The sequence below is a fragment of the Phyllopteryx taeniolatus genome, chromosome 6, assembly GCF_024500385.1.
Source record: "Phyllopteryx taeniolatus isolate TA_2022b chromosome 6, UOR_Ptae_1.2, whole genome shotgun sequence".
Lineage (NCBI taxonomy): Eukaryota > Metazoa > Chordata > Actinopteri > Syngnathiformes > Syngnathidae > Phyllopteryx > Phyllopteryx taeniolatus.
The window spans coordinates 17241542-17269285 of NC_084507.1; the positions used below are offsets into that span (position 1 = coordinate 17241542).

Consider the following 27744-nt stretch of genomic DNA (forward strand, 5'->3'; position numbering starts at 1 on the left):
CTGCGCGCGTGTGGGAGGGGAGGGGGGATTATTATGGGATGTCTGGCCCCCTTTGTGTGCTCGTGAGGATGTTAGCTAAGCTCTCAGGCTGGGGGAGAGGACATTGGACCGTGTTTTCGTATTTTTTATTTTTATTTTTTTTTAAATGAATGAATGGACGAAATAACGAGCTGAGTTGTGGTAATACGTACAGAACAGAAGCGAGAGCTCATTGCGACCTGGGACCACACACTCTTCACAGCAAGTTTCCAAGGTGTCAAGGTAGGCCCCGTTTTCTACTTCAACTTTCCGTTGCCGTGTTCCAACTTGCGGGTGTCAAGTGTGTAGTGTCTATACCTAATTAGCCAACTTGTTTGATATTGTAAACACACTATGCCATTTTTTCCCCTCTTTCAGTAGCCGCCCACTACCTTCCCCTTGGACAGTACACCCACCTCGCTCCACTCTCCAGCAAGTCCCACGTCATTTTGCCCTCCTCCCTCGTCGACCGACCGAGGAGCGAGAGCTTTAGGGGGGATTAATTCGAGCGAGGAGGAGTGGTGGTGGTGGTGGTGGTGGTGGTGGCGGTGGGGGGGGGGGGGGGGGAGGGAAACACTGGAGACATGTCAGGCAGCGACGATGACAGGGACGACTTCGCAGCCGCCGAGGAGCACTCGCTACTCCACGGTAAGCTCCAAACCTCACTGCTCTCTGACTTCTTTTTTTGTTGTTGTTTTTGACCGGGTGTGTGCGGGGGTCGCCTTCAAAGTGAGGCTAACGTTAGCCCGAGCTAGCTCCGCGTCGCCTCGGTCACCATAGGTTAGTGAAGCTAACTTAACGTGCAGGTGTCCCCCCCCCCCCCCCCTTTTCCTTATTTACAATTTTGACGCGCGCTTTTACCGAGGGGAACCGCTGCCGACTGTCAAAGTTGTGCAAAACCCTCCACACAAGTTGTTTAACCCCAGTGTTTTGTGCCACACGGTACGCGTGCACGCGGATTTGTGTGTGCACGTCACTGTGCACGCGCCCCCCAACCCTTCTCCTCCCTCCTCCCTCCACGCTCCACTCTCGAGCCTGCAGGGGCGTGCATGTCTGCGCCTGCGCTGCCTCCCCCCCCCCCCCCACCCGCACCCCCATAATAGAGAGTGAATGAAAAGAGTGACAAGCATTTTGAGTGTCACCTGCAGACGACAACGAGGCCGAGGACGTCATGTCCGACGTGGACGACATGCCTAAGTCGAAGAAGAAGAAGAAGGCTAAGAAGAGCAGCCGGGAGAGCAGAAGCAACAAGAGGCAGAGGGCCGTCAGAGAGGCGAGTTGGATGTCACATGATTTCATGATGCACACACCTCCATTAATGTAGTCACATTAGTTGGATAAGTGCAAATATGAGGATATTGTTTCCCAACCTTTATTCAGCCAAGGCACATTTTTTCACATTCGAATAATCTTGCGGTACAAGACCAAAAATGTAAGGTTAGAGGGGTACAAAAGTAGGTACACAGTTTTTTAATGATTAAAAACAATAGCTTTATTAAGTCAGAATTACAATAACCCACAAATTATCCTTAAGTAATCATAGTTCACTAATGACAAATCACTGACTGCCAATATACATAGTGTGCATAAATTTAACAAATGTATTGCAAATGCAATGCAAATGAATAGACAAATCTTTGGAAATTACTACACAGTGGATGACTTACTCACGCTTGGTCTGCTGTCTGCTCAGAGCTACCAAATTTTATGGAATGTCCGTATTTTGTTACGGAAATAACTGAACGCTGACTCGTTATGGCCGTACACTGATAATGCCTGATTTTAGGGAGGACAAAATCCAGTGTCCGACATGACCGGCCAGTATGGCGCTGTGTCCGGCCACCGTGATAAAAATTTTATAAATTAATCTGATGAAATAAACACTATATTGTTAAAAAAAAAAAAGAGAGGGGAAAAAAAGGTTGCTTGGGGGTACAACCATTCACACCTACGGGCAATTTAGAGTCTTCAATTAATGTACCATGCATGTTTTTGGGATGGCTGGAGGAGACTTGAGTACCTGGGGAAAACTCACGCAGGCAGAACATGCAAAGTCCACACAGGCAAGGCCGGTTTTGAACCCGGGTACTCAGAACTGTGAGGCAGATGTGCTAACCAGTCGCCTACTGTGCCGTGCCCCTGCAAACCTACAAAGGCATATTTCTGTTTCTCCTTAGCTTGTGCAGATGTACCTAATTTTGTAATCGGTGATTGTTCACACTTTTAGGCAATTGCAATAAGACAAAAAGGCATACTTTAACTCACATTTTTGTGTTTATTTGGAAAATTGTGTTTATCAGTGTTCCCCAACCTTTATTGAGCCAAGGCACCAATTTTACATTGGAAAAATGTCATGGGACGCCACAAAACAAAATGTCACAAAAAGTATCAATACTGAAATAAAGATGATCTCGTCTCAATTTACTCACAAATTGACTAACTCAGTGTGTGAAATCTGAGCCTGTTTTATTGAACACCAAGCTGACATACATGCATCAGTGAAGCTATGAAATGATTTTGTATGAATGGCCACAGGTGGATATACAGGTTTATTGTACCATCTGCCATCTAACGGAAGAGCATTTCATTGTTCTATCCGTCACTATACGTCACTGGCATAGATAGATTAACAGACATATCTTTAATTGATAAATAAGTGAAATTGGATCATTTCCTGTAACACCCCTGATGGTCTTTCATGGCACCCCGGTTGGAATCACTGAAAGATTGTCATGGATGTCAGACGTGGCTGACTTTCCGTACCAATGCAGTTGTTTGAAAGACATAAGACTGAAAATTTTTAATGCCGTTTCAACACAAACAGGAGTTGCCGCTGAGCTCCCCCGAGCACCTGATTGGAGCAGGGGCAGGAGAGAGGGACCCAGATGATGGAGGCCTGCGCTCGGACAGTGATGGCAGCGATTACGCCCCGGGGAGGAAAAAGAAAAAACGCTCCAGCTCGACCAAAGACAAGAAGAAATCAAGCATGGCTGCGGAGAAAGGGGGTTCGTCCGGATCGAAGAGCAAACGCAAAGGTCCAGAGCCGGACGACGAAGATGATGACGACGACGACGACGACTGTCAGGTAAATTGTGGATTGTTACATGACGGTTGGCATCAGGGGGGGGTTCATTCCCACTTGGATTATTGTACATGTCTTTCCCTCTCTTGTCCCACCTCAGCCGAAAAGCTCCTCCCAGATGCTGGAGGCCTGGGGCATGAAAGATATCGACCACATCTTTACTCAGGAAGACTACAACTCTCTCACCAACTACAAGGCCTTCAGCCAGTTTGTCAGGTGTGGAAACTTTATGAACATGTAAATACACGCGCAGCACTGTGTATTAACCTAGTGGTTAGCAAGTCTGGCTGATGTTTGGGGTTTGAATCCCACTTCCAGTGTGGGTCTCTAAATTATCCATAGGTGTGAATGCTTGTCTATATGTGGCCTGTGATTAGTTGGTGACTAGTCCAGGGTGTACCACCGCCTCTCTCCCAAAGTCATGTGTTTAGAACGGCTGCCTCACATAGTGCAAAGTGGCCCTGGGTTGGAATCTCAGCTTTGTGGAGTATGTGCAGGTATTCTCCGGGTACTGTGTTCTCGTCCCAGTATAATTTCAGGTTAATTAAAGACTTTCTAGATTGTCAAAGTTATACTATAAATTACACTGTGAACAAGGGCTGCCGCTATTGAATATTTTTAGAATCAATTATTTTATTGCTAATTCCATCGATTACTCAAATATTCGGTACAGATTTATTTGGCATTAAAGGTTATTGCAATATTATTTTTTGGGATTAATGTTTATTAACTGATTATTGTTGTTTATGTGGTATTGTTTCAACATTAAACGAAACCAAATAACCAACTGTTAAGCAATATCACAGTAGAAGGAGTGATGTTTTACTCATCAACCTTTTTGAAACAGAGCTACTTCTTGGGTACTGATACATCCAAAGAGCTACTAGTTTGAGATGCACTTCTGAAACTGCTTCAGGTTCAACTAGATGCCAATTACAGATTACAGTAGTCATACTACGGCTGCAAATAATGATTATTTTCTTTATATATTATTTTCTTCCCCCATAAATTGATTATGATTCACTTACTGGTTTGGTCTGTAACATGTCAGAAAATAGGCCAAAATGTTGATCATTGTTTTCCAAAGTAAAATCAGACGTTTGCAAATGTCCTATTTTAATTTAAAACAAAGATAATTTGTTATCTTTTATGGAGGATTACTGAAATCAGACAATATTTACTGTTGGGAGGCTGAAATCTAAGGATTTGGACAATCTTAAATTAAACAAGGTCTCTTAACGATTAATTGATTAGCAGTATAGTTGTCAATTACCTTGATAATTTATTAGTTGTCAATTAATTGATAATTGTTTCGCCTTTGCAGTGAACTTTGCCATTTGAATTGCATCTTTGCAATGCAAGGACTGTATCGGTAACAGAAAAATCTGCCTTTATGCTATTGTTTTACTCTAACCAAATTATTAGAAATACCTTTTAAAATGATGCCATGCAGTTTTACACCATTAATGAAACAAACATATCTGACCGTGTCAATGAAAGCTGGTAACAGCAGAATCTTTGCTACTGCATTTGATCTCATCAGGTGTACCTAATGTTGTGGCCAGTTGTGCCAGCATGACATTTGTTGTTCTCCACAGGCCCTTGATTGCAGCCAAGAACCCTAAAATTGCTGTGTCCAAGATGATGACTTTAATGATGGCCAAGTGGAGAGAGTTTAGCACAAATAACCCTCATAAGGTCAGAATCAGAATCATCTTTATTTGCCAAGTATGTCCAAAACACACAAGGAATTTGTCTCCGGTAGTTGGAGCCGCTCTAGTGCAACAGACAGTCAATTTACAGAACACTTTGGAGACATAAAGACATTGACAAAAAACAATTGTGCAAAAAGATGCAGAGTCCTCTAGCTCTACTAGTCCTCTAGTATTACACTGAATCAATTCAAATCACAGATGAATGGAGCACTGCTCACATGCAAAAAGTTGCTGACTGGAAGTCCCCCCTACAGGGCTCGGCGACCGCCAGTGCTGCCCTGGCAGCCGCCAACGTGGCTGCAGCGGTGGAGAACATGGTGGTGGCTGGGACAGACGGAGGGACCGACGGCGGTCATGCACCCCCCACTCCAGCCGCTGCCGCCGCTGCTCAGACCCCCCCTGCTGTTCCTGCACCACCGCCTGTGCCACCTCTCCGCAAGGCTAAAACCAAAGAAGGCAAAGGTGACTAGACGAAGGGGCAAATGAAAAAACATCCTGGGCTGTGTTTGGAATCATTCACTCGTTCCCTATTCTCTAATCACTTTAGATATATTGTAGTATACATTGAGGGCACTATATGGGGGAAACCTGTACTCACTGCACATTCTAACAGCACTACAAAATGGCAAACTCACTATGTGGGGAGCTATACTTGCACAGTGAACCCTCGTTTATCGCGGGGATGCCTTCCAGACTCAGGCTCAACCGGCAAAAATCGCGACATAAAGAGACCATATATTTTTTTTTTGTTTAATAAATAGCTTTCCCCCTACTGTTTGAACACATTTAAACTTACTAAAGCACGTTAAACTTATTAAAAACACACTTTTTAAAAACATTGTCAATTCAAATTCAAGCAGAAAATCGATTGAACTAGAGTGACTAACCTTGACTGTACGTATTGTAGTATCAGTGTACATGCATGCGGCTTTTTAGGAGGTGGGGGTTGTTTGGGTGCCGTGTGACATCAGAGAGTCTGCGTGTGAGTGTCTTGTAATGAGCTTTGGCTTACAGCAGCTTCCATGTGAGCGTCCTTATTGTGTTTTGTGTTTTACTGTTGCTGAAAAGTAGGGAGGTTGGATACCACTTTTTTTTTCAGACCAATGCCACTATGAGTATTCACTCTTGACTACTCACCAATAGCGAGTACGGATACAACTAGTACTTTTGATACATAAAATTTCAACGAACAAAATGACATAATTGTGAACAAAGATCTTTCTTTCTTTCTGATGTACATGATGATTCGCCGATGTGTCAAACCGCTGCTGTGTAGCACCAACTACTGGCGAGGAGGACTTACTCAATGTCATATTTTTTTATTTTTTTATTTTTGCCTTTAGTATCGGTGGCTGGTATCGGCATACTTCATGAGTACCCGATACCTTGAAATAAAGCCGGTATCGGCCCGATACCGATACCTGGTATCGTACTTGCCCTTCCCTAGTAAAAAGTACATCAGTGACTGTGGCTCTGATGTGAGGCCATTACAGTATGTATCTATACTGGAAAACGATCGCTTTAAGAATACGATAAAAAAACGCTTTAGCTAACTGCTTTAGAGGGTGAAGTGGAAGTGGATGAGGAGTAATTCCGAACACAGCCCCCGGTTGTTATTTGTATGACGTAACCTCTCTTCATTTCCGTGTCAGGCCCTAATGCTCGTAAAAAGTCCAAGCCTAAAGTTCCACCAAAGCCCAAACCCAAGAAGGTGGCTCCACTGAAGATCAAACTGGGAGGCCTGAACAGCAAGAGGAAGCGCTCCTCTGTAAGATGTTTTGCCACTTTTTATTTTCCTGTCTTTTGCCGACATTGTCAGCCTTACAATGCGTCGCTACTTTCCCTATCAGAGTGACGAGGATGAGCCAGACATGGACAGTGACTTTGATGAAAGCACCTTTTCCGTGTCAGAGGGCTCCAACCGCAGCAGCCGCAACAAGAAGAAGTCCAAGAGTGCAAAGAAAAAGAAGAAAGGTGTGGTGTTAAACTCTTTCATTCTTTTGTTCTAGACTCACAATCCCAGTTCACGTATCCCCTCCTTCCCTCTCCCAGTGGAGACGGAGGATGGTGACGGCTACGAGACGGACCACCAGGACTACTGTGAGGTGTGCCAGCAGGGAGGAGAGATTATTTTGTGCGACACCTGTCCCAGAGCTTATCACATGGTCTGCTTGGACCCTGACATGGAGAAGGCACCCGAGGGCAAGTGGAGCTGCCCACACTGTGTGAGTACAGCCGTTTCGGCTCGCTTTACGCCAATTCACAATGTGACATGCAAACAAGCCGTTTGAAGGAGAGACTAGAAGGAGAAAGCCCTTGGATGTCAGTGAAGTCGATAGTACAGTCAAATGATAGTGATGATAAGTTTAAAAAGCTAGCTAGCTACCTACCTACCTACTAGGGCTCGGTGGTAGGGCAAAAAAAAAAAAAAAAAAAATCACTATATATTTTTTCATATTGTCGATCTCTATTATTATCACCATTTTTTAAATATTATTTACATTTTTTTTTACAATGCCAGTCTTATAGCATCTGTACTGAAAACTGAAGGAGCTAGAGAGTAGTTTTAACATTTTATTAACATGTAATAAGTAAATCAAGAAAAAAAGAAGAAGACTATAGAAAAATACAAAAAAACTTACCCAACAGTACAACAAATTTAGGCAAATATAAGGTAACACAGTAAATTAGTTTACAGTTTTGACTGAGTGTTTTGTAGGTTGCCTATGCAAGACCCAAAATAAACAATATGCACTGCTCGGGGATAATGAAGATGCATTAAAATGTGCATACTATTATTTTCAAGTTATGATGCTCCATAAGGTGTTATTGCCACTTGCAGATTTGCATTTTCTTTAATAGCAATACCGATTACTGTAGTTTCAAGTTAAAATATAACACAATACACAAAACATTTAACGATGTAAAAATTAGCAGGAAGCAGCAATACTCTGACCAAACGTTTTTTGCAGACAACAACGCTCCTCGTGGTCAATATTTAAAACAGTATGACAGATGACACGAGTGATTGCTGCTTTGCTTGCGTCCGGTGGCTGAACTGCTAATGCTATGTAGCATTAGCACGTACGAAGCAGCACCTAAATGTGCTGGCAGGAGTGAGTAACAGGCTGACGGGCTCCGTAGGAGGATAGCTGAGTCAGACGGGGCGTGTCGCTATGGAGCGGGTAAGCTGAGGAAGCAGGGTTTCTGCTTACTTCCACAACTTGCAAATGGCAGTGGAACAGAAAAACGTCGCCTCTGATTGGCTGTTGTCACGCACATTTCCGCCATGTTTGATCGAAGAAATAGGGACACAGCTGATCACCGTGATCGACTGAATATTTATCGCGCTCACTAATCATGATCATTTAATCGCCCAGCCCTAGTACCTACCTACCTACCTAATAGTCAATAAGAAGCAGCTTCTCACTCATGACCCTCCACCTCTGCCTTTGATTCTGACACCAGGAGAAAGAGGGCATCCAATGGGAGGCCAGGGAAGACCTCTCCGACGCCGAAGTGGAAGACGAGGACGACAGACAGGACGATGGCGCTGAAGAAGAGGATGACCACCACATCGAGTACTGCAGGGTCTGCAAGGATGGAGGGGAGCTGCTTTGCTGCGATACTTGCCCCTCGTCCTACCACATCCACTGTCTCAACCCGCCTCTCCCCGAAATCCCCAACGGCGAGTGGATCTGCCCCCGCTGCAAGGTACAGAATAAAGTATCTGCTGATTAGCAATAACAAAAGCAACACTGACTTTCTATTCACTTCTTGGCAGTGTCCACCAATGAAGGGTAAAGTCCAGAAGGTTTTAACATGGCGTTGGGGAGAGCTTCCAGCCCCCACGCCCGTCCCTCGGCCTGCTGACGTGCCTGCTGATGCTCCTGATCCCCCACCCTTGGTTGGCCGCAGGGAGAGGGAGTTCTTTGTAAAATGGTGCAATATGTCCTACTGGCACTGCTCCTGGGTGTTGGAGCTACAGGTGCATGCCTAATCTAATTGTGTTAGACCAGTGATTTCCAACCTTTATGGAGCCAAGGCACATATTTTACAATTGAAAAATTTCACCAACAAAAAAAAAATGTCACAAAAAGTGGATACATTAATAACTGTATGTACTTCCGCCTATCTAATAGAAGACAATTTATTTGTTCTGTCTGTCACTATGCCTCACTGGCATAAATAGAAAACAAAGATACATTATTTGTTATAAATATATATATTTTTTTGAGCAATTATGTAAAATTTTATTATTTCCCACGGCACACCTGAAGAGCACTCACGGCACACTAATGTGCCCCCGGCACACTGGTTGAGAATCACTGTGTTGGATAATCTTGTCATTACTGAACCTCCACACCTTCTAACCTCCTGACCTGTGGTCACCAGTTGGAGCTGAACTGCCAGGTGATGTTCCGCAACTACCAGAGGAAAACAGACATGGACGAGCCGCCGCCCGTGGACTTCGGTGGCGAGGGCGACGATGACAAGAGCACCAAGAGGAAGAACAAGGATCCGCTCTTTGTCCATATGGAGGCAGAGTTCTACCGCTACGGAGTCAAGATGGAGTGGCTGATGATACACCGCATCCTAAACCACAGGTGAAGACTGGGCTTTTAAATCAACATGTTGATTGCCTAAGAATGCAAAAGTCCTTTTAATGACACTGTATTATTGATGTTATTTTATTGTTACTACTTTTTACTCCAGATTTTAAAGACGTGTAATGCCAACATTTTAAAAACAGTTAAGCTCCAGTTGTTTTCACTTATGAATACATATCGCTGGCATCGGGCTGAATCCCTGTATCTCCAAAACCATCACTTTTGTTGAGCTATCAACATTGCATCATCAAAGAGAGTAAGCCATTTTCAACACTTTATATTGATCAATAATTATTAGAAATAACTAACCAATACTATCGATTTGTGAACAAATAATAAATTGACCAAATTTGGACATGCCAGGTTTCGGCCCGATGCCGGCTATATGCCTAAAGGTGCTTGCCCGAGTATTAAACTGGTGTAAATTATCCCCTTTTAAAAAGTCTATTTTTACTGGATATAAAGTAATATTAATTTAGGGTAGTTTAAAATTGTCATTAAACCGCCATAAATATTTGTTTTTGAATTTTTACTAAACATGGACTTATGACTTTTTAGTGAGTGGAAACATAAAAACAATGTTCCAAAACCATGGATGACGTTTAAATTTTATGCACTCAATTTGGATTTACCTTCTCTAGCTATAGAAACAGAATACAACAGCTGTAATGGTATCACACACCTGAAAAACCACCAAGCATTTTACCTGATGTCATTGCCACTGTTATAAGCGCACACACAATCTTTCTCTTTTCATTTCAGTGTGGACAGGAAGGGCAACGTACACTACCTGATCAAGTGGCGAGACCTGGCCTACGACCAATCTACGTGGGAGAGCGAAGACATGGACATTCCAGAGTTTGACCTTTACAAGCAGACCTACTGGAATCACAGGTGTGCAGAAGTTTACATACCTCACACAGTCCTCTTTTACATATAAATAAGTGCCATTTAACTGCCTTTTTTTCAAACAAATTAGAGAGTTGATGATCGGTGATGAGGGCAGACCTGGTAAGAAGCTAAAGAAGCCTGTCAAAGTTAAGAAGGCAGAGCGTCCACCTGCTAATCCAGTGGTGGATGTAAGTTTTCCAACCAAAACATTAGTTTTTCTTGAGGCATAAACTACAATGAAATATTGTGAAGTGATAAATTAGGAAGGTGAATTTTAGTGTCTTTCATCATTCTCTTGATTACCTCTTATAGCCCACTATCAAGTTTGATCGTCAACCTGACTACCTGGACAGCACCGGGGGCACTCTTCACCCCTACCAGCTGGAGGGCTTGAACTGGCTCAGGTTTTCTTGGGCACAGGCCACCGACACCATCCTTGCCGATGAAATGGGCTTAGGCAAGACTGTCCAGACCGCTGTCTTCCTCTACTCGCTTTACAAGGAGGTGAGGAGAGAAGAGACATAAAATTAATATTAGTCGGTGGTACCTTGACTTACGAGTGCCCCAACTTACGGGTTTTCAGCGTTATGAGCCGTCGCTTGGTCGTTTTTTGCTTTGTGTTGCCAAGATTGTATTCACGGTCGAGCTTGACATATGCAGCTGCATGAATAAAGTGGGGGGGAAAAGGAGACACACAGTGGCTGATGCGCTTTCATCCGTTTTTTGATTGGTACATGCAGTCAAACACACAAATTAAAAATAACGACAGATAGGCCAAAATTTTGATGGAATTTCAGTTCATCTCAATAGGGAATAGTGATATTACGAATTTGGTCATGGAACTATTTAAACTCTTAAGTCAAGGCTTCACTGCACAGTATTAGTTTTATTTTGTCCAGTCTACCCTCCTCTGTCAGTCAGTATAAGTGATGGGGGTGTCAGACATTGGACACACAGTACCATTGCCCATTAAAGGGGAGCAGCTCTAAGTGAGGAGCTTTATCCTAAAGGCAGGGCAAGACATTTGTTTGCACGTCAAATTTAAAATGTTGACACCATGTGTTTTTTTTCTGCCCTCAGGGTCACTCTAAAGGTCCCTTCCTGGTTAGTGCACCTTTGTCCACCATCATCAACTGGGAGCGAGAGTTTGAGATGTGGGCCCCAGACATGTACGTGGTCACATATGTCGGTGACAAGGACAGTAGGGCTGTCATCCGAGAGAACGAGTTCTCCTTCGAAGGGAATGCCATCCGAGGTGGGAAAAAGGCATCCAAGATGAAGGTGAGAAAGAAACAATAACAAATATGTATCAGCGTCACATTGAAAATATGCCCTGTGGCTCTCAGGTTTAAAAGTTAGGCTTTCTCCCTCTACACACTAATATCCACTTTGCAGAAAGACTCAACAGTCAAGTTCCATGTCCTGCTGACATCCTATGAGCTGATTACCATTGACCAGGCTGTGCTGGGCTCCATTGAATGGGCCTGTCTGGTTGTGGATGAGGCGCACAGGTTGAAGAACAACCAGTCCAAGGTGGGAACACTCTATTTTTACTAGGCTTTACACAATCAGGATTTTTGGGGCCGATCAGCGAGTTTAAAAAAAAAAAAAAAAAAACTATAACTCATCCCATCACAAAATGGAACAATGTGTTTAAATGACTTGTTCATTTACTCTATACACTTGTGTACTGTATACTGAGTATCTTCAAAAGTATTCTCCAGCATTTTAGACAAAAGGTAAAACATTAATGACCTCTAGGGGGCATTCAAGGATTGGCCACTGACATAAGTTTAAGTTTTCAGTCAGGTCAAACCAACATTACAACATGACAGCAATAATGGGTGCTAATTTAGTGTAATTAAATTACTTTATTGTAATTAAATTACTTCGCACACACCGAAACTTTAGAGCATGTTTCGACAGAACGCTGGCATGTTTACCTACAGCTGTTAGTGCTAGCACTACCTTGCTATGCTACAAAATGTTTTGTTGTCTGCTTGCGAGCCATATCTTATTAAAAGTATGTGAACATACCTCAAGCAGTAGATGAATGAACGTCCTCTCCCGAGCATCGGCGATGACCGCCACACGTTTTTCCTTATTTTATTATCCCCCCCCCCCCACAATAAATTTGCACGAGCTGTTGTTGTTGTTGTTGCCGCCATGGTAACAAGTGTATACGGTGGCGTTTGATTTGGCAAGCTAAAGCCCAGTGTTGGTAAAAGACTGAATGCGATGGTTTCGGAATACAAGATTTTATTGCGGTAGTCTGACATCGTGCAAGTGTGTCAGACCAAATTTGTCTTGTAGTCTGATCCAGGCCGCCGAATGTTTTTTCACCGACAAGATTGAAATAAAACTTTATTGGCCGTCAAATAGTTACAGTACTACATCACAAGACACGTGACAAGGCTAAAAATAAACTAGCTTTTGGATCGGTACACGATGGCAACATGGAGTAAATGTCTTTTGCGGAGCGGATCAATGACATCATTGATCGGATCGGCGAATTAGGACATTAAAGCCGATCATCTTCAAATGCTAATTATTGGCCGATACCGATCAAGCCGATCAGATCGATGTAAAGTCTACTTTTTACTGGTTTATTGCTTCTATATTTGTCTCTGTAAAACGAGGATAGAAATTGCCCTCAAGGTAGAACTATCGAACTGTAATTGTATTTGCATACAAACACATGAGAAAATGGCAGTAAGTAGTTACTGAAAGATTCCTTTCCCCTCGGCAGTTCTTCAGAGTGTTAAACAATTACCCACTGCAACACAAGCTGCTGCTGACCGGCACGCCTCTTCAGAACAACCTGGAGGAGCTCTTCCACTTGCTAAACTTCCTCACTCCAGAAAGATTCAAGTCAGTCCATTCGCTATGAGTTTGCTGCATGTGTGCTTGTGACACCCACGCTTGACCTCATTTCGCTCGTTTCTTTCCTCCCTCTTCCTCTGCAGCAACTTGGAAGGGTTCTTGGAGGAGTTTGCCGACATTGCCAAAGAGGACCAGATCAAGAAACTTCACGATATGCTCGGACCACACATGCTCAGGAGGCTGAAGGCTGATGTCTTCAAACACATGCCATCCAAGACTGAACTCATTGTCAGAGTGGAGCTTAGCCCCATGCAGAAGTAATTAAGTTATTAAATCATCTGGACTATGATTGTTATTCTGGTCTTTTTTCTTGTTGATGGTTCTTTCTGGAAATTATTTATCTATCTAGAAAATACTACAAATTCATTTTAACACGGAATTTCGAGGCTTTGAACACCCGCGGAGGAGGAAATCAAGTCTCTCTTCTCAATGTGGTGATGGATCTGAAAAAGTGCTGCAATCATCCGTACCTCTTTCCTGCTGCTGCTACAGTACGACCCATGTCTTATCCTTTAATGTTGCAGGAACTGTTTGAACATGAACGTGTCATTAATCCACAAATCTTTTCTCTCCCCAGGAGGCTCCAAAACTTCCGAACGGGATGTACGAGGGCTTGGCTCTGACCAAGGCATCTGGCAAGCTGATGCTCTTGCACAAAATGATGAAGAAGCTGAAGGAAGGAGGTCATAGAGTCCTGGTTTTCTCTCAGATGACCAAAATGCTCGACCTCCTGGAGGACTTCCTGGAAAACGAGGGCTACAAATACGAGAGAATCGACGGTGGGGTCACCGGCAACATGCGGCAGGAGGCCATTGACCGCTTTAATGGTAACTCTTTATCCCCCACAATATTGACTACTCAAATTTCGCAGATTGCATGCATTTAACTTGTGTTTTGGTCTTCATTCCAACAGCTCCTGGTGCTCCCCAGTTTGCTTTCCTCCTCTCCACTCGAGCAGGAGGGTTGGGTATCAATCTTGCGTCTGCGGACACCGTTATCATATATGACTCTGACTGGAACCCTCACAATGACATCCAGGTATGCTACCCCCAACCCGACATTATTTCAATCAATTAAATTGTATAGCACTTTTCCAACCAAAATCTGATCGCAAAGTGCAGTAAGCAGGGAGAACTATGTAAACAAGCACACACGCATATCATTAAATGACAGCCGAATTCCATCTTTAATGAGGAAATACTGCAAGGTATGACTGACTTGGAATAAGGAGGAAATTACCACAATAAAATAATTCCACGTTGAAATAGTAAAATAAAGACTAAATGCGAAAGCAGTCTGACATCAAGAGATTAAAAGGCTTGAAAAGTAGAGATATGCTGCTGATGCACTTTTCAGCTGTTTGAGTGCCGAGACAACAGTGAACCCACTCACGTGGAAGCTGCTCTCGCCACAGCTCTCACCCAGACACGGGCAAACTTGCAGAATTCGCACGCCACCCCACTAGGCACACTTAAAGGCTCATGCATGTACACCGACACTACACTACGAATGATATTTTCTATATATTTTATGCCTGTTATTTACTCTTCGTATATGAATACGTTTACTATGCGTTTAAAAATAGTGGTTTAATGAGTAAACATGTAAAGTATGTAAAACAAACATTCACTGTAAAATGAGATGGGATGGATCAACAATCTATACTGTAAAAACAAAGGTCAAACACAATGTGTTGTAGAATTTCTCCATTGGCCTTCGAGATTCCACTGTTCCACCGTAGGCTAAGAAAAAACATTGGATGTATGATAGGCAATTTAACTGTTGTGTGTGTTGTAGGCGTTCAGCAGAGCTCATCGTATTGGTCAGAATAGGAAGGTGATGATCTATCGCTTTGTGACCAAAGCATCTGTGGAGGAGAGGATCACACAGGTAGAGGAGCATAGAAAAAAAACCACAAGTCCTTATTTACTGTTCAGCCTTCTGACTGCTCATTTGCCTCCCGTCTTATCAGGTTGCAAAGAAAAAGATGATGCTCACTCATTTGGTTGTGCGACCCGGCCTCGGCTCCAAGACCGGTTCCATGTCCAAGCAGGAGCTCGATGATATCCTCAAATTCGGAACTGAGGAGTTGTTTAAGGATGAGGTTGGAGAAGGTTGGTGACATTTATTGGAATATCATACTATTTATAAAGATAATAATGCTCCGTTTTGATTGACACAGAGATGTTTTAATTTAATTAATAAAAAAAGAGCATTATTATCATTAAGGCAGAATTTTTGATACTGCTCTTACATTCCCATGGGTGCTTGAAATTATGGAAAATGTGGGAATCTTTTTATTTTTATTATTATCATTTCTTTTCATCACAAATAGCTATTTGACTGAATAGCTGACTTTATTTATAGAAACGCTTAAGCTAAGTATAACAAATGATTTGATAATAACACTGGTAAATATGAGTAGATGTTTTAAAAATAAACCTGTACGAAAAATGCTAACTATATATATTTTTTTGTTATTAGCACATTATCAATTTTAGTTTGATAAAGGAAAATCATTTTGTTTTTTTATGACAATTAGGCAGTTGTTTAAACTTCACAATTATCTTTTTGAAAGTGCTCTAACTATGGAAAAGGCATGACCCCCCCCCCCCCCCCCAATAGGATCTTGTATGTAGGTGTACCTACTGTTATTGTTGTGGCCGATGAGTGCGTTTTGTACCTAATGTTCACATTTGTCTTGCTTTCAGGGGACAACAAGGAGGACGACAGCAGTGTGATCCACTACGATGACCAAGCCATCGATCGTTTGCTGGACCGGAACCAGGACGCCACCGACGACACTGAGATTCAGAGCATGAACGAATATCTCAGCTCCTTCAAAGTTGCCCAGTACGTGGTGAAAGATGAGGATGATGAGGTACGCAGCCCATGGGCAATAGATACGAGATGGCGGAAGGGCGAGTGGTTGGCACTGAAATGTTGATCATTGTTTCCTTTCAGGAGGAGGAAGTGGAGCGGGAGGTGATCAAGCAGGAGGAAAGCGTGGACCCAGACTACTGGGAGAAGCTGCTTCGTCATCACTATGAGCAGCAGCAAGAGGATCTAGCCCGCAATCTGGGCAAAGGCAAAAGAACTCGAAAGCCGGTTAACTACAATGACGGTTCCCAGGAGGACCGAGGTATAAGACAGGGTACAGAAACATATAATGCAACCTCTTTTTTCTGTGCTGTGCTTGTGGTGTCATTAGTGTTTGTGTCTCGTATTGCACAGTGAGTGCATGTATGGGAAGCTGTTTGAGCATTTATTCCATATCCTTGATATCCAGTTTAAGGTCCATGTGATAGTATGCTCTCTGTCCTCACTAGTAGGACTATTAAGCACACTAGTAGGATAGTGAGGCAAAAATGTGGCCAAACTGACAATTCTGTGCTTCTAGTACTACTAGCGACATTATAAAGGTCTTCTAGTTAATATCTAGCACTCCACCAGTAGTACTAGTAGCATACAGATCATATAAACGAGTGAAGTTTTGCCTCGCAGTAACATTTAGTTGTCCTACTAGTGCACTGAATTGTTTTATTAGTGAGGCCAAAGCATACTCGTACATGGACCTTAAACTGGATATCATGGATGTGGAATAAATGCGTAGGGGGCTTTCCATATGCATGGCATGAAATGTGTGTTTATTTGGTGTTTTAGAGACTCAGCTTAGTTGAATATTCATCTTATTTAAAAAGTATGCACAATTTTAAAGCTGAAACTTTTTCTAATTGAAATAGTTGTCTGCTATTTGTTTTATCAATGTTAAAAAAAGTGGAGAAAACTGAACTTGCTAAAACAAAAGTCCTTTAGTCCTTCTTTTGTTGAACTTTCATCTTGAATATTGATTACATTCTGTCCAAGAGTTAAGGAAGTCTTTCTTTCTACTCCCTCCCCTCTAGACTGGCAAGAGGATCAATCCGACAACCAGTCTGATTACTCGGTGGCGTCAGAGGAGGGCGACGAGGACTTTGATGAACGTGCTGAAGGTACCCCTGAAAAAAATTCTAATAAGGCATCTTCAAGCCGCACTTTTTTCCCTTACTAACAAGCTTCAACACCACCCCAACCCTGCCGATGTGCATGCCAATTCAGACGAAATCTACGAGGGTCACAAGTTCAGCCTAAACAAGAGCAGAAAGTGTCCGTGCATCATCTGCTCGGGGCGCACAAAGGAAAAAAAAGACAAAAGGAGGGAGAGCAAGCAGGAGGACAAGGAGAGGAGAATGCACTAAAACAGGGACAGAAAACGCTAGATGCCTACCTCCTCCACATGGCCTGCACTTAAAAGACTAAATGTTCATTGTATTCAAGTTGAGTTTGTTTATTCTACGTGCACTTTAACTGTTAGCACTTTCTTTTTCTAATTCTATTTTGTATCTACTGAAACCATTGTTCCCCTTAATCAGGGATCTCTCTGTTACTGGAATTGCATTAAAAGATGCTGCTTTTCGTTATAAGTGTTCTGAAAGCATTTGTGGTCCAAATGGCCACTTATATATATATAAAGGTGTGGAGAGACAGAGAGAAAGAGAGGGTGCCATTATCATGCGTAAGTCAAATATCTTTACAGTGGAAGCGCTGGGACACTAACATCCCACATGAATACACATCAAGTCCCTTCACAATTATTTAAATGTTTGAGTCAAATGAGATAATCTGACCATGTGTGTCCCGCTGCAGCCAATGCCCGCAGGCCAAGCCGCAAAGGGTTAAGGAACGACAGGGACAAGCCTCTTCCTCCACTTCTGGCCCGAGTGGGGGGGAACATCGAGGTGAGTCTACATCTGTTTGACTTCACTTTCATTTGTTTCTGACCGACTTCTGACTTGAGGTATTTCCGTCAAATTGCATGTTAGGTTCTGGGCTTCAATGCACGGCAGAGGAAGGCTTTCCTGAATGCAGTGATGCGTTACGGGATGCCTCCCCAGGATGCATTCACCAACCAGTGGCTTGTCCGAGACCTTCGAGGGAAGTCTGAGAAGGAATTCAAGTGAGGATACAATTTTTTTTCTCCCCTATACAATTATGCACCTGGGCTTCCTGCTTAGCATACACTTTTTATACAATATTTCCCAAACTTTATTGAGCCAACGCACAGACTTTACATTAGAAAATCTTACGGTACGCCAGCGAACAAAAACATCACAAAAAGTAGACTTTACACCGATCTGATCGGCCTTATCGGTATCGGCCGATATTTAGCATTTTATGCTGATCGGCTGATCGGCTTTAAAGTCCTAATTCGCCGATCCGATCAATGACGTCATTCATCGGCTTCGCAAAAGACATTTACTCCGCGTCGCCATCGTGCACAGTATATTTGAATCCAAAAGCTAGTTTATTTTTAGCCTTGTCACGTGTTTTTTGATGTAGTACTGTAAATATCTGCCCAATAAAAAAAAAACATGTCCGTGGTGTTAGACAGACGACACGTAATGATGTGGTGATCAGACTACAAGCCAAATTTGCTCTTTCACGATTGCACATGTCAGACTACTGCAATAAAATCTTGTATTCCGATACCACCGTATCCCGTTTTTTACGATCATTGGGCTTTATCTTGTCAACTCAAATGCGACCGGATACACTCGTTACCGTGGCGACGACAACAAGAGTGGATCGTGCCGACTGTATTATAAGGACAAAATGGGGAAAAACGTGTGTTGGTGGTCACCGGTGCTCAGGACAGGAGAGGACGTTCGTTTAAGGCTTGCTTGAGGTATACTCACGGACCTTTTAATACGATACCGCTCGCAAGCAGGCAACAAAACGTTATGTAGCCTAGCAAGCTAGTGCTAGCACTAACGGTTGTAAGCGAACATGCTGTTCTGTCGAATCATGATCTAAAGTTTCGGTCTGGGTGAAGTAATTTAATTACATTAAGTTAGCACCCATTATTTCTGTCATGTTGTAATGTTGGTTTGACCTGACTGAGTAGAATACATGACCTGACTAGAGCAGTGATTTCCAACCTTTATGGAGCCAAGGAACGTATTTTACAATTGGAAAATCTCACGGCACACCAACAAACAAATGTCACAAAAAGTGGATACATTAATTACTGTATGTACTTCCTGCCATCTAATACAAGACTATTCATTTGTTCGGTCTGTCACTATGCCTCACTGGCATAAATAGATGAACAAAGATACATTATTTATTGTAAATATATATTTTTGAGCAATTAAGTACACAAGTATATACAGTAAAAGAGTAGGTCATTTAAATAGACATTGCTCCATCTTGTAATTGGTTATCGTTTTTTTAAACTCGGTGATCGGCCCCAAAAATCCTGATCGTGTAAAGCCTAGTTACAGTTACTTGGTTAGCCTAACGAAAAGTGTTCTTCACATTACTTTACTGTAGGATGCCTCCTACCTGTTACTATTGTTTCTAAATTGTTATGTTCAATTGTCGTTTGTTCTATTTGTATTTCTGTACAGCCCTTTGTTTCAGCTGTGGTTGTTCTTAAAGTGCTAATATAAATAAATTGTATATAATTTTAAGCTTAATTTTATTAATCGAAAAGTTTTGTTCTTCCTCTTTAAAAATAGGTATTTGTCTGCTGCTCTGTGCTTTGGAATCCCTCATTTAGCATGTTATGGACAAAATATTAGAAGCAAAATGTCATAAGCAGTGTCAAGTATGACATTGTCAATCAAAGGTTCTCATTAGTATAGTTAATAATATATTTTTAAAAACATATATAAAGCTTTAAAGAGTTTCTTTTCTAATTCATAGAATGTTTGTCTCTGTGGGTAACAGTATTTTTCCCATTGATTTGCGTATTTCAGTTTTTTATATTTTTTTCCAGATTTTCAGGTGTATTCCATATAAAGTGATGATTTGTACCCTCGTTTATTTTTCCCTAAACAATTTCCCATAGGGCTTACGTGTCTCTGTTCATGAGGCATTTGTGTGAGCCGGGAGCTGATGGAGCAGAGACCTTTGCAGATGGCGTCCCACGAGAGGGTCTGTCCAGGCAACACGTGCTCACTCGTATTGGTGTCATGTCCCTCATTAGGAAAAAGGTAGCACTTTCCCCCATTGCTTTCAGCCTTATCGCTCCAGTCATATTCCCGATTCATCTTAACATAACGCAATGTTTCACTTGCATGTATTGATTTGACAGGTGCAGGAGTTTGAGCATGTGAATGGTCAGTGGTCCATGCCCTGGATGGCAGAACTGGAGGAAAACAAAAGGGCGGCGGCTTTGGCTGCAGGTGAAGATCCAAAGACCCCTTCAAGCGGGACACCTGCGGATACCCAACCAAACACTCCTGTGCCAGGTAAACGCACGCATAAACTCCAGCTTTTTTAACCAAAATGAAGCTTTCAGAATTGTGTTCACTGCTGCCATATGGAAAGCCATTTGGGCATTTATTGGATATCGTTCATATCTTGTGGATGCCTTACAACAATACTGATGCAGTTGCTGTTTCTGACTTTGTCATAACAGACACAGAATAATAAATTCTTGCTCACATTTTTACATGTTTCTTTAAATAGAGGATCTGTCAAGATCAGAGGACAAAGAGGACATTAAGAAGGATGTAGAGGACACCAAAGCAGCTAGAAAGACAGAAGATCCAGAGGTAATTCTGGATTCATTCATGTCATTTATTTTGTTAATTTCAAATTCATAATAATTTTCTTTGCCCTAGATTATTGAAATCCCGGATGACCCTGACAAGTCGCCAGCGTCTGAAAACAAAGAAGATGATCCTGCTGGAAAAGAGGACAAAGAGAAGGAGACGCGAGGTGGCGACGAGGGGAATGAGCCCGACGAGCTCAGCAAGGACCGAGAGGACAAGGGCGAGAAGGGCGTTCCTGCTGATATTAAAGGTGAAGGAACGGAGGGCAAAGCAGATAAGGAGGACCGGTCTAAAGGTGAGGCAGTTTTTTTTATGTATTTATTTTTATTTTTTTAAAGACAAGGCAAGACACATTTATTATAAATTTAAAAACAAAGTACAGAAAAATAAAAGACCGCTTAAAAGATTTAAAAAATGTGCAGAAAAATAAGAGCTTATTAAAATGACTAAAACATTTTTTAAATGATGATAATCCTCAATCATAAGCATGAGGAAAAAGAATATTTTTAATCTAGATTTAAAGACATTGACACTTGGGGCTGACTTCACTTCTGTTGGCAGCTTATTCCATTTGTGTGCAGCATAACCGATAAATCAGAATCAGAATCATCTTTATTTGCCAAGTATGTCCAAAAAACACACAAGGAATTTGTCTCCGGAGCCGCTCTAGTACGACAACAGACAGTCAATTGACAGAGAACACTTTTGAGACATAAAGACATTGAGAAAAAAACAGTCACTGAGCAATAAAGGGTTGCTAGTTATCTGATAATGCCGGTACATTATTATCATTATTATTTTTTTGACAATTGTGCAAAAAGATGCAGAGTCCTCTAGCACTTAGAGCAGTTCGAATGACTAATATTGCAATAGTCCGGTGCACTGACCATTCTGCAAAGGGCGCCGAGTGTATGTGTATGTCAAGGAGTGTATGCAGTTTAAAGTGACGAGTAGTGCGATAATCTGGGACAATGTTGATTCTGCAAATGTTGCAGATACTCCTCAATCAGTGTGCAAATGGTGCAGATGCTACTCTGGCATGAGTGGCCATTATTGGTCAACAATAGATATGCAAATAGTGCAGCGTGGCGAGACTACTACAGTGAGTGCATGAGTAATATATGCAAATGCTGATTCATCATCAGAATCAGAATCGTCTTTATTTTGCCAAGTATGTCCAAAAAACACACAATGAATTTGTCTCCGGTAGTTGGAGCCGCTCTAGTACGACAACAGCCAGTCAATTGACACAGAACACTTTTGAGACATAAAGACATTAAAAAATAGTCACTGAGCAATAAAAGGTTGCTAGTTATCTGGTAATGCGGGTACAATTTATTTTTAATTTTTTTACAATTGTGCAAAAAGAGTCCTATCACTTAGAGCAGTTTGAATGACTAACTTACCAGCATTACCAGATAACTTTATTGCTCAGTGACTGTTTTTCTCAATGGGGACTTGGGGACTGGAATGATGGTGGAGCGTTTGAAACAGGATGCTACTTTGCAGTTCCAGAGATCTATTGAAGAGCTGTGTGACGACTGGAGTGAGCTGGTCCGCACAGTTTTTGGTTCATGTTTGGTTTGGACTCTGTGCTCCACTATCTGACCTGAGTTTATAGCTCTCGGAGCCCTACTGGGTTTATATTCCATCAGTATTTCTTTAATGTATTCAGGACCAAATGCATGGATCAGACTACAAGATACATTTTGTCTTTCATGACTGCACAATGTCAGACTACTAGCATAAATTCTTGCCGTATTTCGGTCAGACAGTGGCAACACTGCACGATCTTTTACGATTACTGGGCTTTATCTTGTCAAATCAAACAGTGTCAGGGAGGCATGACCAGAAAACATGTCACCTTTCACCGTAACCGGATACAACTGTTACCATGTAATACGCTCTGATCTCTTAGTTAAACAGCTGGTTTCAGCTCAATGGAATGTGCTTTAAATCTAATTTCTTTTGTTTCAGTTGAAGAGGCTAAGGATGAGAAAATGGACACGGAGAAAGGTCTGCATGCTCGCTTTTTTGCATTTTCTAAACGTTACCTTATTTCCCTATGAGAGGATGTCAATGTGATGCTGTACAGTTGTACCTCAATACCAAACATTGTTAATTTAAACCCTCCCTTTCTGTGCGATTCTAAATTTGTAAAGACAATGTTTGACACACTACTTACACTGGATCTCATTGCGCCTCTGTCTAATTTCGCACAGATCAACAAGAGGAAAAAGATGGCATGAAATCAGAGGAATCTAGCAGACTTCAGAATGGAGAGAACACCAGAGAAGGAGCTCTGTCCATGTTGAATGTGAGTGAAGAGAAGAGGAAAGCCAGCAAGCAGAGGTTCATGTTCAACATAGCAGACGGAGGGTTCACAGGTGGGGGCTCACACACGCGCATGTTTTCTCTCTTATTTTTTGTCTCATAATGTTTTTGGCCTGCAGAGCTTCACTCCCTGTGGCAGAATGAGGAGAGGGCAGCCACCGTCACCAAGAAGACCTTTGAGATTTGGCATCGTCGCCATGACTACTGGCTCCTAGCTGGCATCATACAGTATCCTTTATATGCACATTTGGATCAGACTTTGAACAAACATTGTAAAGAGTATTGCTACAGTCTTGTGAATAAAAAAGGCTCCTTGACCGTGCTGTTCCTCAGACATGGCTACGCTCGATGGCAGGACGTGCAGAACGACGTAAGGTTCGCCATCCTCAACGAGCCCTTCAAGGGGGAAATGAGTAGGGGCAATTTCCTTGAGATAAAGAACAAGTTCCTGGCACGCAGGTTCAAGGTGAACTGAACACCCACCCTTAGTTGTGTGAATGCTGAAACTCAAGCATGTTAATATTTTTCATTTGTTTCATATTTATGGTCTACAAGTGTTTTGTTTTTTTTGTTTTTTTAATTCAAATACTTTTTCTAATTATGACTTTACTACTGTGTTAGCATACGTTAGATAGACTACAGCATATACTGTAGTAGTTGTCCATGCCATCCATCAACTATAGTGATAAAGCGGCCTTTATCAAAGTGCAGTGCAAGAAGAATAAAAGGGATTACATAAAAGATGATAAAACTAAATCCACCAAAACCATCTGATTCTGCTCATAGCCACATAGGGCCTGTATGCATTGTTTCTGGAAATTGCTTTGATATCCTGTAACCACCTCTATAGTCTTCCATTTATTTTTATTATTTTTTTTTTCATATCAAGTAGCAGGAGCTCTCAGTATTGTCTCCGTCCTGTGTCTCACTGACCAATTATTGTCCTCTCTTAGTTACTGGAGCAGGCATTGGTAATCGAGGAGCAGCTACGCCGGGCGGCCTACCTCAACATGACGGAGGACCCGGCGCACCCTTCCATGGCGCTCAACACGCGCTTCAGCGAGGTGGAGTGTCTGGCTGAGTCCCACCAGCACCTCAGCAAGGAGTCAATGTCGGGAAACAAGCCGGCCAATGCAGTGCTACATAAAGGTAAAGACAAAGGGACACTGACAGTAACCTATTATTTAGAATAGGGGTTCTCAAAGTTTTTGGGTCCAGGGACCCCTTAGATGGAGATATTTATCAGACACAACTACTAAGTGTACACCGAATCGCCATAGAAATATTTTCCAAAAACAAAGTTGTACTGTTATAATAACAAATTGATATTTTTTTGAGGAAAAAAAAAAGTCATAATGCTATGGGAATGAAGTTTTATTCAAGAAAAAAAGTCATAATCTTTACCAGAAACAAAGACATATTTGCTCGTATTTTTCCATGATAAAGTTGTAATTTTTTTATATTAAAGTCAAAGTTTCATGGGAGAGAGAGTCACATTTAGCCAGTGAATTTCAAAAATACAACTTTATTCTTGGAATATTATTATATATATTTATATATAACTTTATTTTGAAGTGAGAACGAACAGCAATTTAGGAGTTTTTTGAGTTACAAGCCGCAGCTCAGCTTTTTTTTTTTTTTTTTTAGTTGCGAGGGAAAATTTTAGTTATGAGCGCTATATGGTGGCAGTGAACTTCACAAAGAGCAGCAGACAGTAAACAGTTCCTCAAAACAGATGCCAACCGCTTGCTTTAAGCTGTTTCCATTCCTTTTTTGATTTTACTTTAAAACTAAAGACAAAACAAAGAGAATTACAGTTTGTGTATTTAACTAACGCAACAAATAACAACATAACTTATGAAAGTCTGCTAGCTTAATGCTATCATACATTGCAAAACGCCAATAGACGGGCTAAATAAACTAGCATCAACATATCGGTAGTTATAAGAAATGTATGTTTGAACACATGGTGCAGCAACACATGTAGACAGACAATATAGCTATACTCTCAGGCACATATCGATGGCGTCAGGTGGAATCCTCACATTTCCAAAACCATCACTTTTCAGGAAACCAAAAAAACGACATTTGTTGACCCATTAGTATCGCATCGTCAAAGAGAGCAAGCCGTTTTCAACACTTTCAATAATCATTTCAGTAATTTGAAAAACAATTACTGAAGTGACTGATCAATAGTATGTATTTGTGAAAAAATATAAACTGGACCGAATTTGGACCTAGGCTTCAGCCCGATGCCAGCGATATTCTTTATCCTCTGCAAAAAACAACTAATATTGCTGCAGCTCCCTGAACTTGGAAGAGACTGTTGTCGTTGCGTATTCTTTTATGCAAGTATTATACTGCGGTGTGGTGGCCAAGGCACGCACACCAGAAAGAGCAGCACAATGCCCATTGAATTAACATGGTGCTATTGCTGTATGTTTTTATGTAGTACAATACAGAGTATTGCTAATTACTTTCAAATGACATTAACTAGTACTGTACTTTACATTTTGGAAGTAATATGTGTTAATAGTGTAGTGGTACATGCTGCTGCATTTCACTCAAGATGCCGTGGGTTACTTTTTAAAAATAGGGTGGGTTGTGTCAGGAAAGTCATCCAGATTAAAGAAAACTATCCAAGCAAATCATGTGAATGACTCGCTGTGGCCCCAAACGGGACAAGCCAAAAGTCACAAAAACATGTAGGAAGTAATATGCTCAACCTTTAGTTTTTCTACCTTCCAGTTCTGAAACAGTTGGAGGAGCTCCTGAGCGACATGAAGGCAGACGTCACGCGCCTCCCGGCGACCATTGCTAGGATACCGCCCGTGGCCGTGCGGCTGCAAATGTCCGAGAGGAACATCCTCAGCAGGCTGGCCAGCCGCGGGCCCGAGGTGAGTGCACAGAATCAGTCGCAGAGCGTGCAGCAGATGCAGCTTTCGCGCTGACACAAGAACTGTCCACTGCAGTTTAGCGGATGCCCCTCCCAAACCTCCCCTTTCAACTACCTTGTACAGCACAGACAGGTTAGTCCTCAGTCCACATACACACATGCCACTTGCCTCTGAACCCAAAGGAACATCAGCTGTGTTACGGGACACCCAAATGTCAAGACTGGAAGTAACCATAGAAGAAAGATCTCCTCAAACATGGCCTGACTATCCAGAGTCATGTGCATTTATGTACACTATACACGAAAAAGGAAATGGCGGATCTTTGTTGCAATGTTTGGACTGCTGGAGGCTGATGGAGAACTGAACTGATTTTGTGGCTCATTTTCACATGTAGAAAATTGTGACATTTGAAGCAATTTGTTATTTCTTTAAAAGTTGTAATGTTCTCACCTTAACGTGCTCGTCTGTCTCTGATATGTACAGGTGCATCTCACAAAATATTGTGGAGAACTTAATTTAATTCAGTAGTTCAAATCAAAAAGGGAAACTTAAGTTGCATTATATAGTTCACTGCAGGAGAGGGAAATATCTCATGATTTTTAGTTTTTGATAATTTTGAAGATTATCGCTTACAGCTATCGAAAACCCACAATACACCATCTCAACAAATCAGAGTATTACATAAACAGAGATTTTTAAAAGAAAATAGGCAGGAATTGGCCTTTTTGAAAAATATTTTCTTGTTTAGTAAGTCTACATGATAGGTACTGTATATGAGTTTGACTTTTTGAATTGAACTACTGAAAAAACGTTTCTACGATATAAAATGTTGACATACATTGATATATGTACAGTACTGTGTGCAAAAGTTTTAGGTCACCATTAGCTTTGCTGTTTTAATAAAATTCACATTAAAACAGTAACTAGTAGAACAAATATCAAACATTAAGGGTTCCATTGCATTTAGGTTTAAGAGTCGTGCTGTAGCTCAAATGTATTCCTACATTTTTGCTGCTCTAAAAAACGAAATAATTTGTTCATGAAGTGGGAGCACCAAGTGGTTAGCGCGTCTGCCTCACAGTTCTTAGGTTCATATCTCAGCATGTTCTAACTGTGCTTTCGTGGGTTTTCTCCGGGTACTCCGGCTTCCTTCCACATTCCAAAACCAGGCATGTCAACTTTATTTAGGAATCTAAATTGTCCATAGGTGGAAATGTGGGTCTGAATCCTTGTTTATCTATGCTGTATGTGCCCTCCGATTGGCTGGCGACCAGTCCAGGGTGTACCCCGCCTGACAGATCATGAAGTAACAAATGGTCGCCTAACACTTTTGTACTGTACATATATATACTGTATGTATATGGCCATATTTGGTGCTCCATTGCGGGATGTGCCGACGTCACAGTGAGTGAGACTGTTACCGTCAAACTTGTTGTTATCTCCATCCCAAAATAACCGCCCGTGACATCACTTTAACTGGCCTGGTGATCAGCTCACGCACCAAACATGCACCCTGACATTCCTTAAGTCCCCACAAGCTCCTGTATTTTGCTCAAAATAAAGTACGAGGGAGAAGGAGGGGTGCGGTTTTTGGGACATGTCGGCAATCTTTAAATTAAATTAATTTCTGTACATGTATCATTATTGTTAAGGTTACTACGTTGTTTTTATCACATTTCTTTTTAAATGGTCCACAATAAAAGGTCAACTGTT

The 27744-nt window shown here is 41.8% G+C and overlaps 1 protein-coding gene across 4 annotated transcripts; it reads left to right on the forward strand.

The window, feature by feature from the left end:
- chd4b (chromodomain helicase DNA binding protein 4b) lies at window positions 1-27744 on the forward strand. 4 transcript variants are annotated; one of them, XM_061776631.1, is made up of 41 exons: window positions 1-261; window positions 397-666; window positions 1167-1291; window positions 2843-3103; window positions 3201-3316; window positions 4699-4798; window positions 5070-5277; window positions 6468-6583; window positions 6666-6789; window positions 6868-7040; window positions 8284-8529; window positions 8600-8803; window positions 9211-9422; window positions 10188-10319; window positions 10405-10504; window positions 10629-10820; window positions 11397-11597; window positions 11712-11849; window positions 13066-13187; window positions 13283-13456; window positions 13549-13690; window positions 13777-14026; window positions 14113-14237; window positions 14997-15089; window positions 15172-15313; window positions 15911-16080; window positions 16164-16353; window positions 17105-17191; window positions 17886-17977; window positions 18062-18195; window positions 20092-20236; window positions 20338-20494; window positions 20715-20800; window positions 20870-21095; window positions 22778-22816; window positions 23023-23187; window positions 23254-23362; window positions 23468-23600; window positions 24088-24283; window positions 25883-26031; window positions 26107-27744. In XM_061776631.1, exons 2-41 carry the CDS (start codon window positions 603-605, stop codon window positions 26203-26205), a joined length of 5937 nt encoding a protein of 1978 aa, XP_061632615.1. In that variant the 5' UTR covers window positions 1-261; window positions 397-602; the 3' UTR covers window positions 26206-27744. The 4 variants fall into 4 exon arrangements, with proteins under 4 accessions (XP_061632615.1, XP_061632618.1, XP_061632617.1 ...); XM_061776634.1 differs by having other exon boundaries at window positions 16164-16341; XM_061776633.1 differs by having other exon boundaries at window positions 400-666.

Coding starts and splice junctions, on each gene's coding strand:
- chd4b (XM_061776631.1), top strand. CDS start 603: ATGTCAGGCAGCGACGATGACAGGGACGACTTCGCAGCCGCCGAGGAG. Junction 9,423..10,187: donor CACCGCATCCTAAACCACAG/GTGAAGACTGGG, acceptor TTTTCATTTCAG/TGTGGACAGGAAGGGCAACG. Junction 21,096..22,777: donor TAAGGAGGACCGGTCTAAAG/GTGAGGCAGTTT, acceptor CTTTTGTTTCAG/TTGAAGAGGCTAAGGATGAG.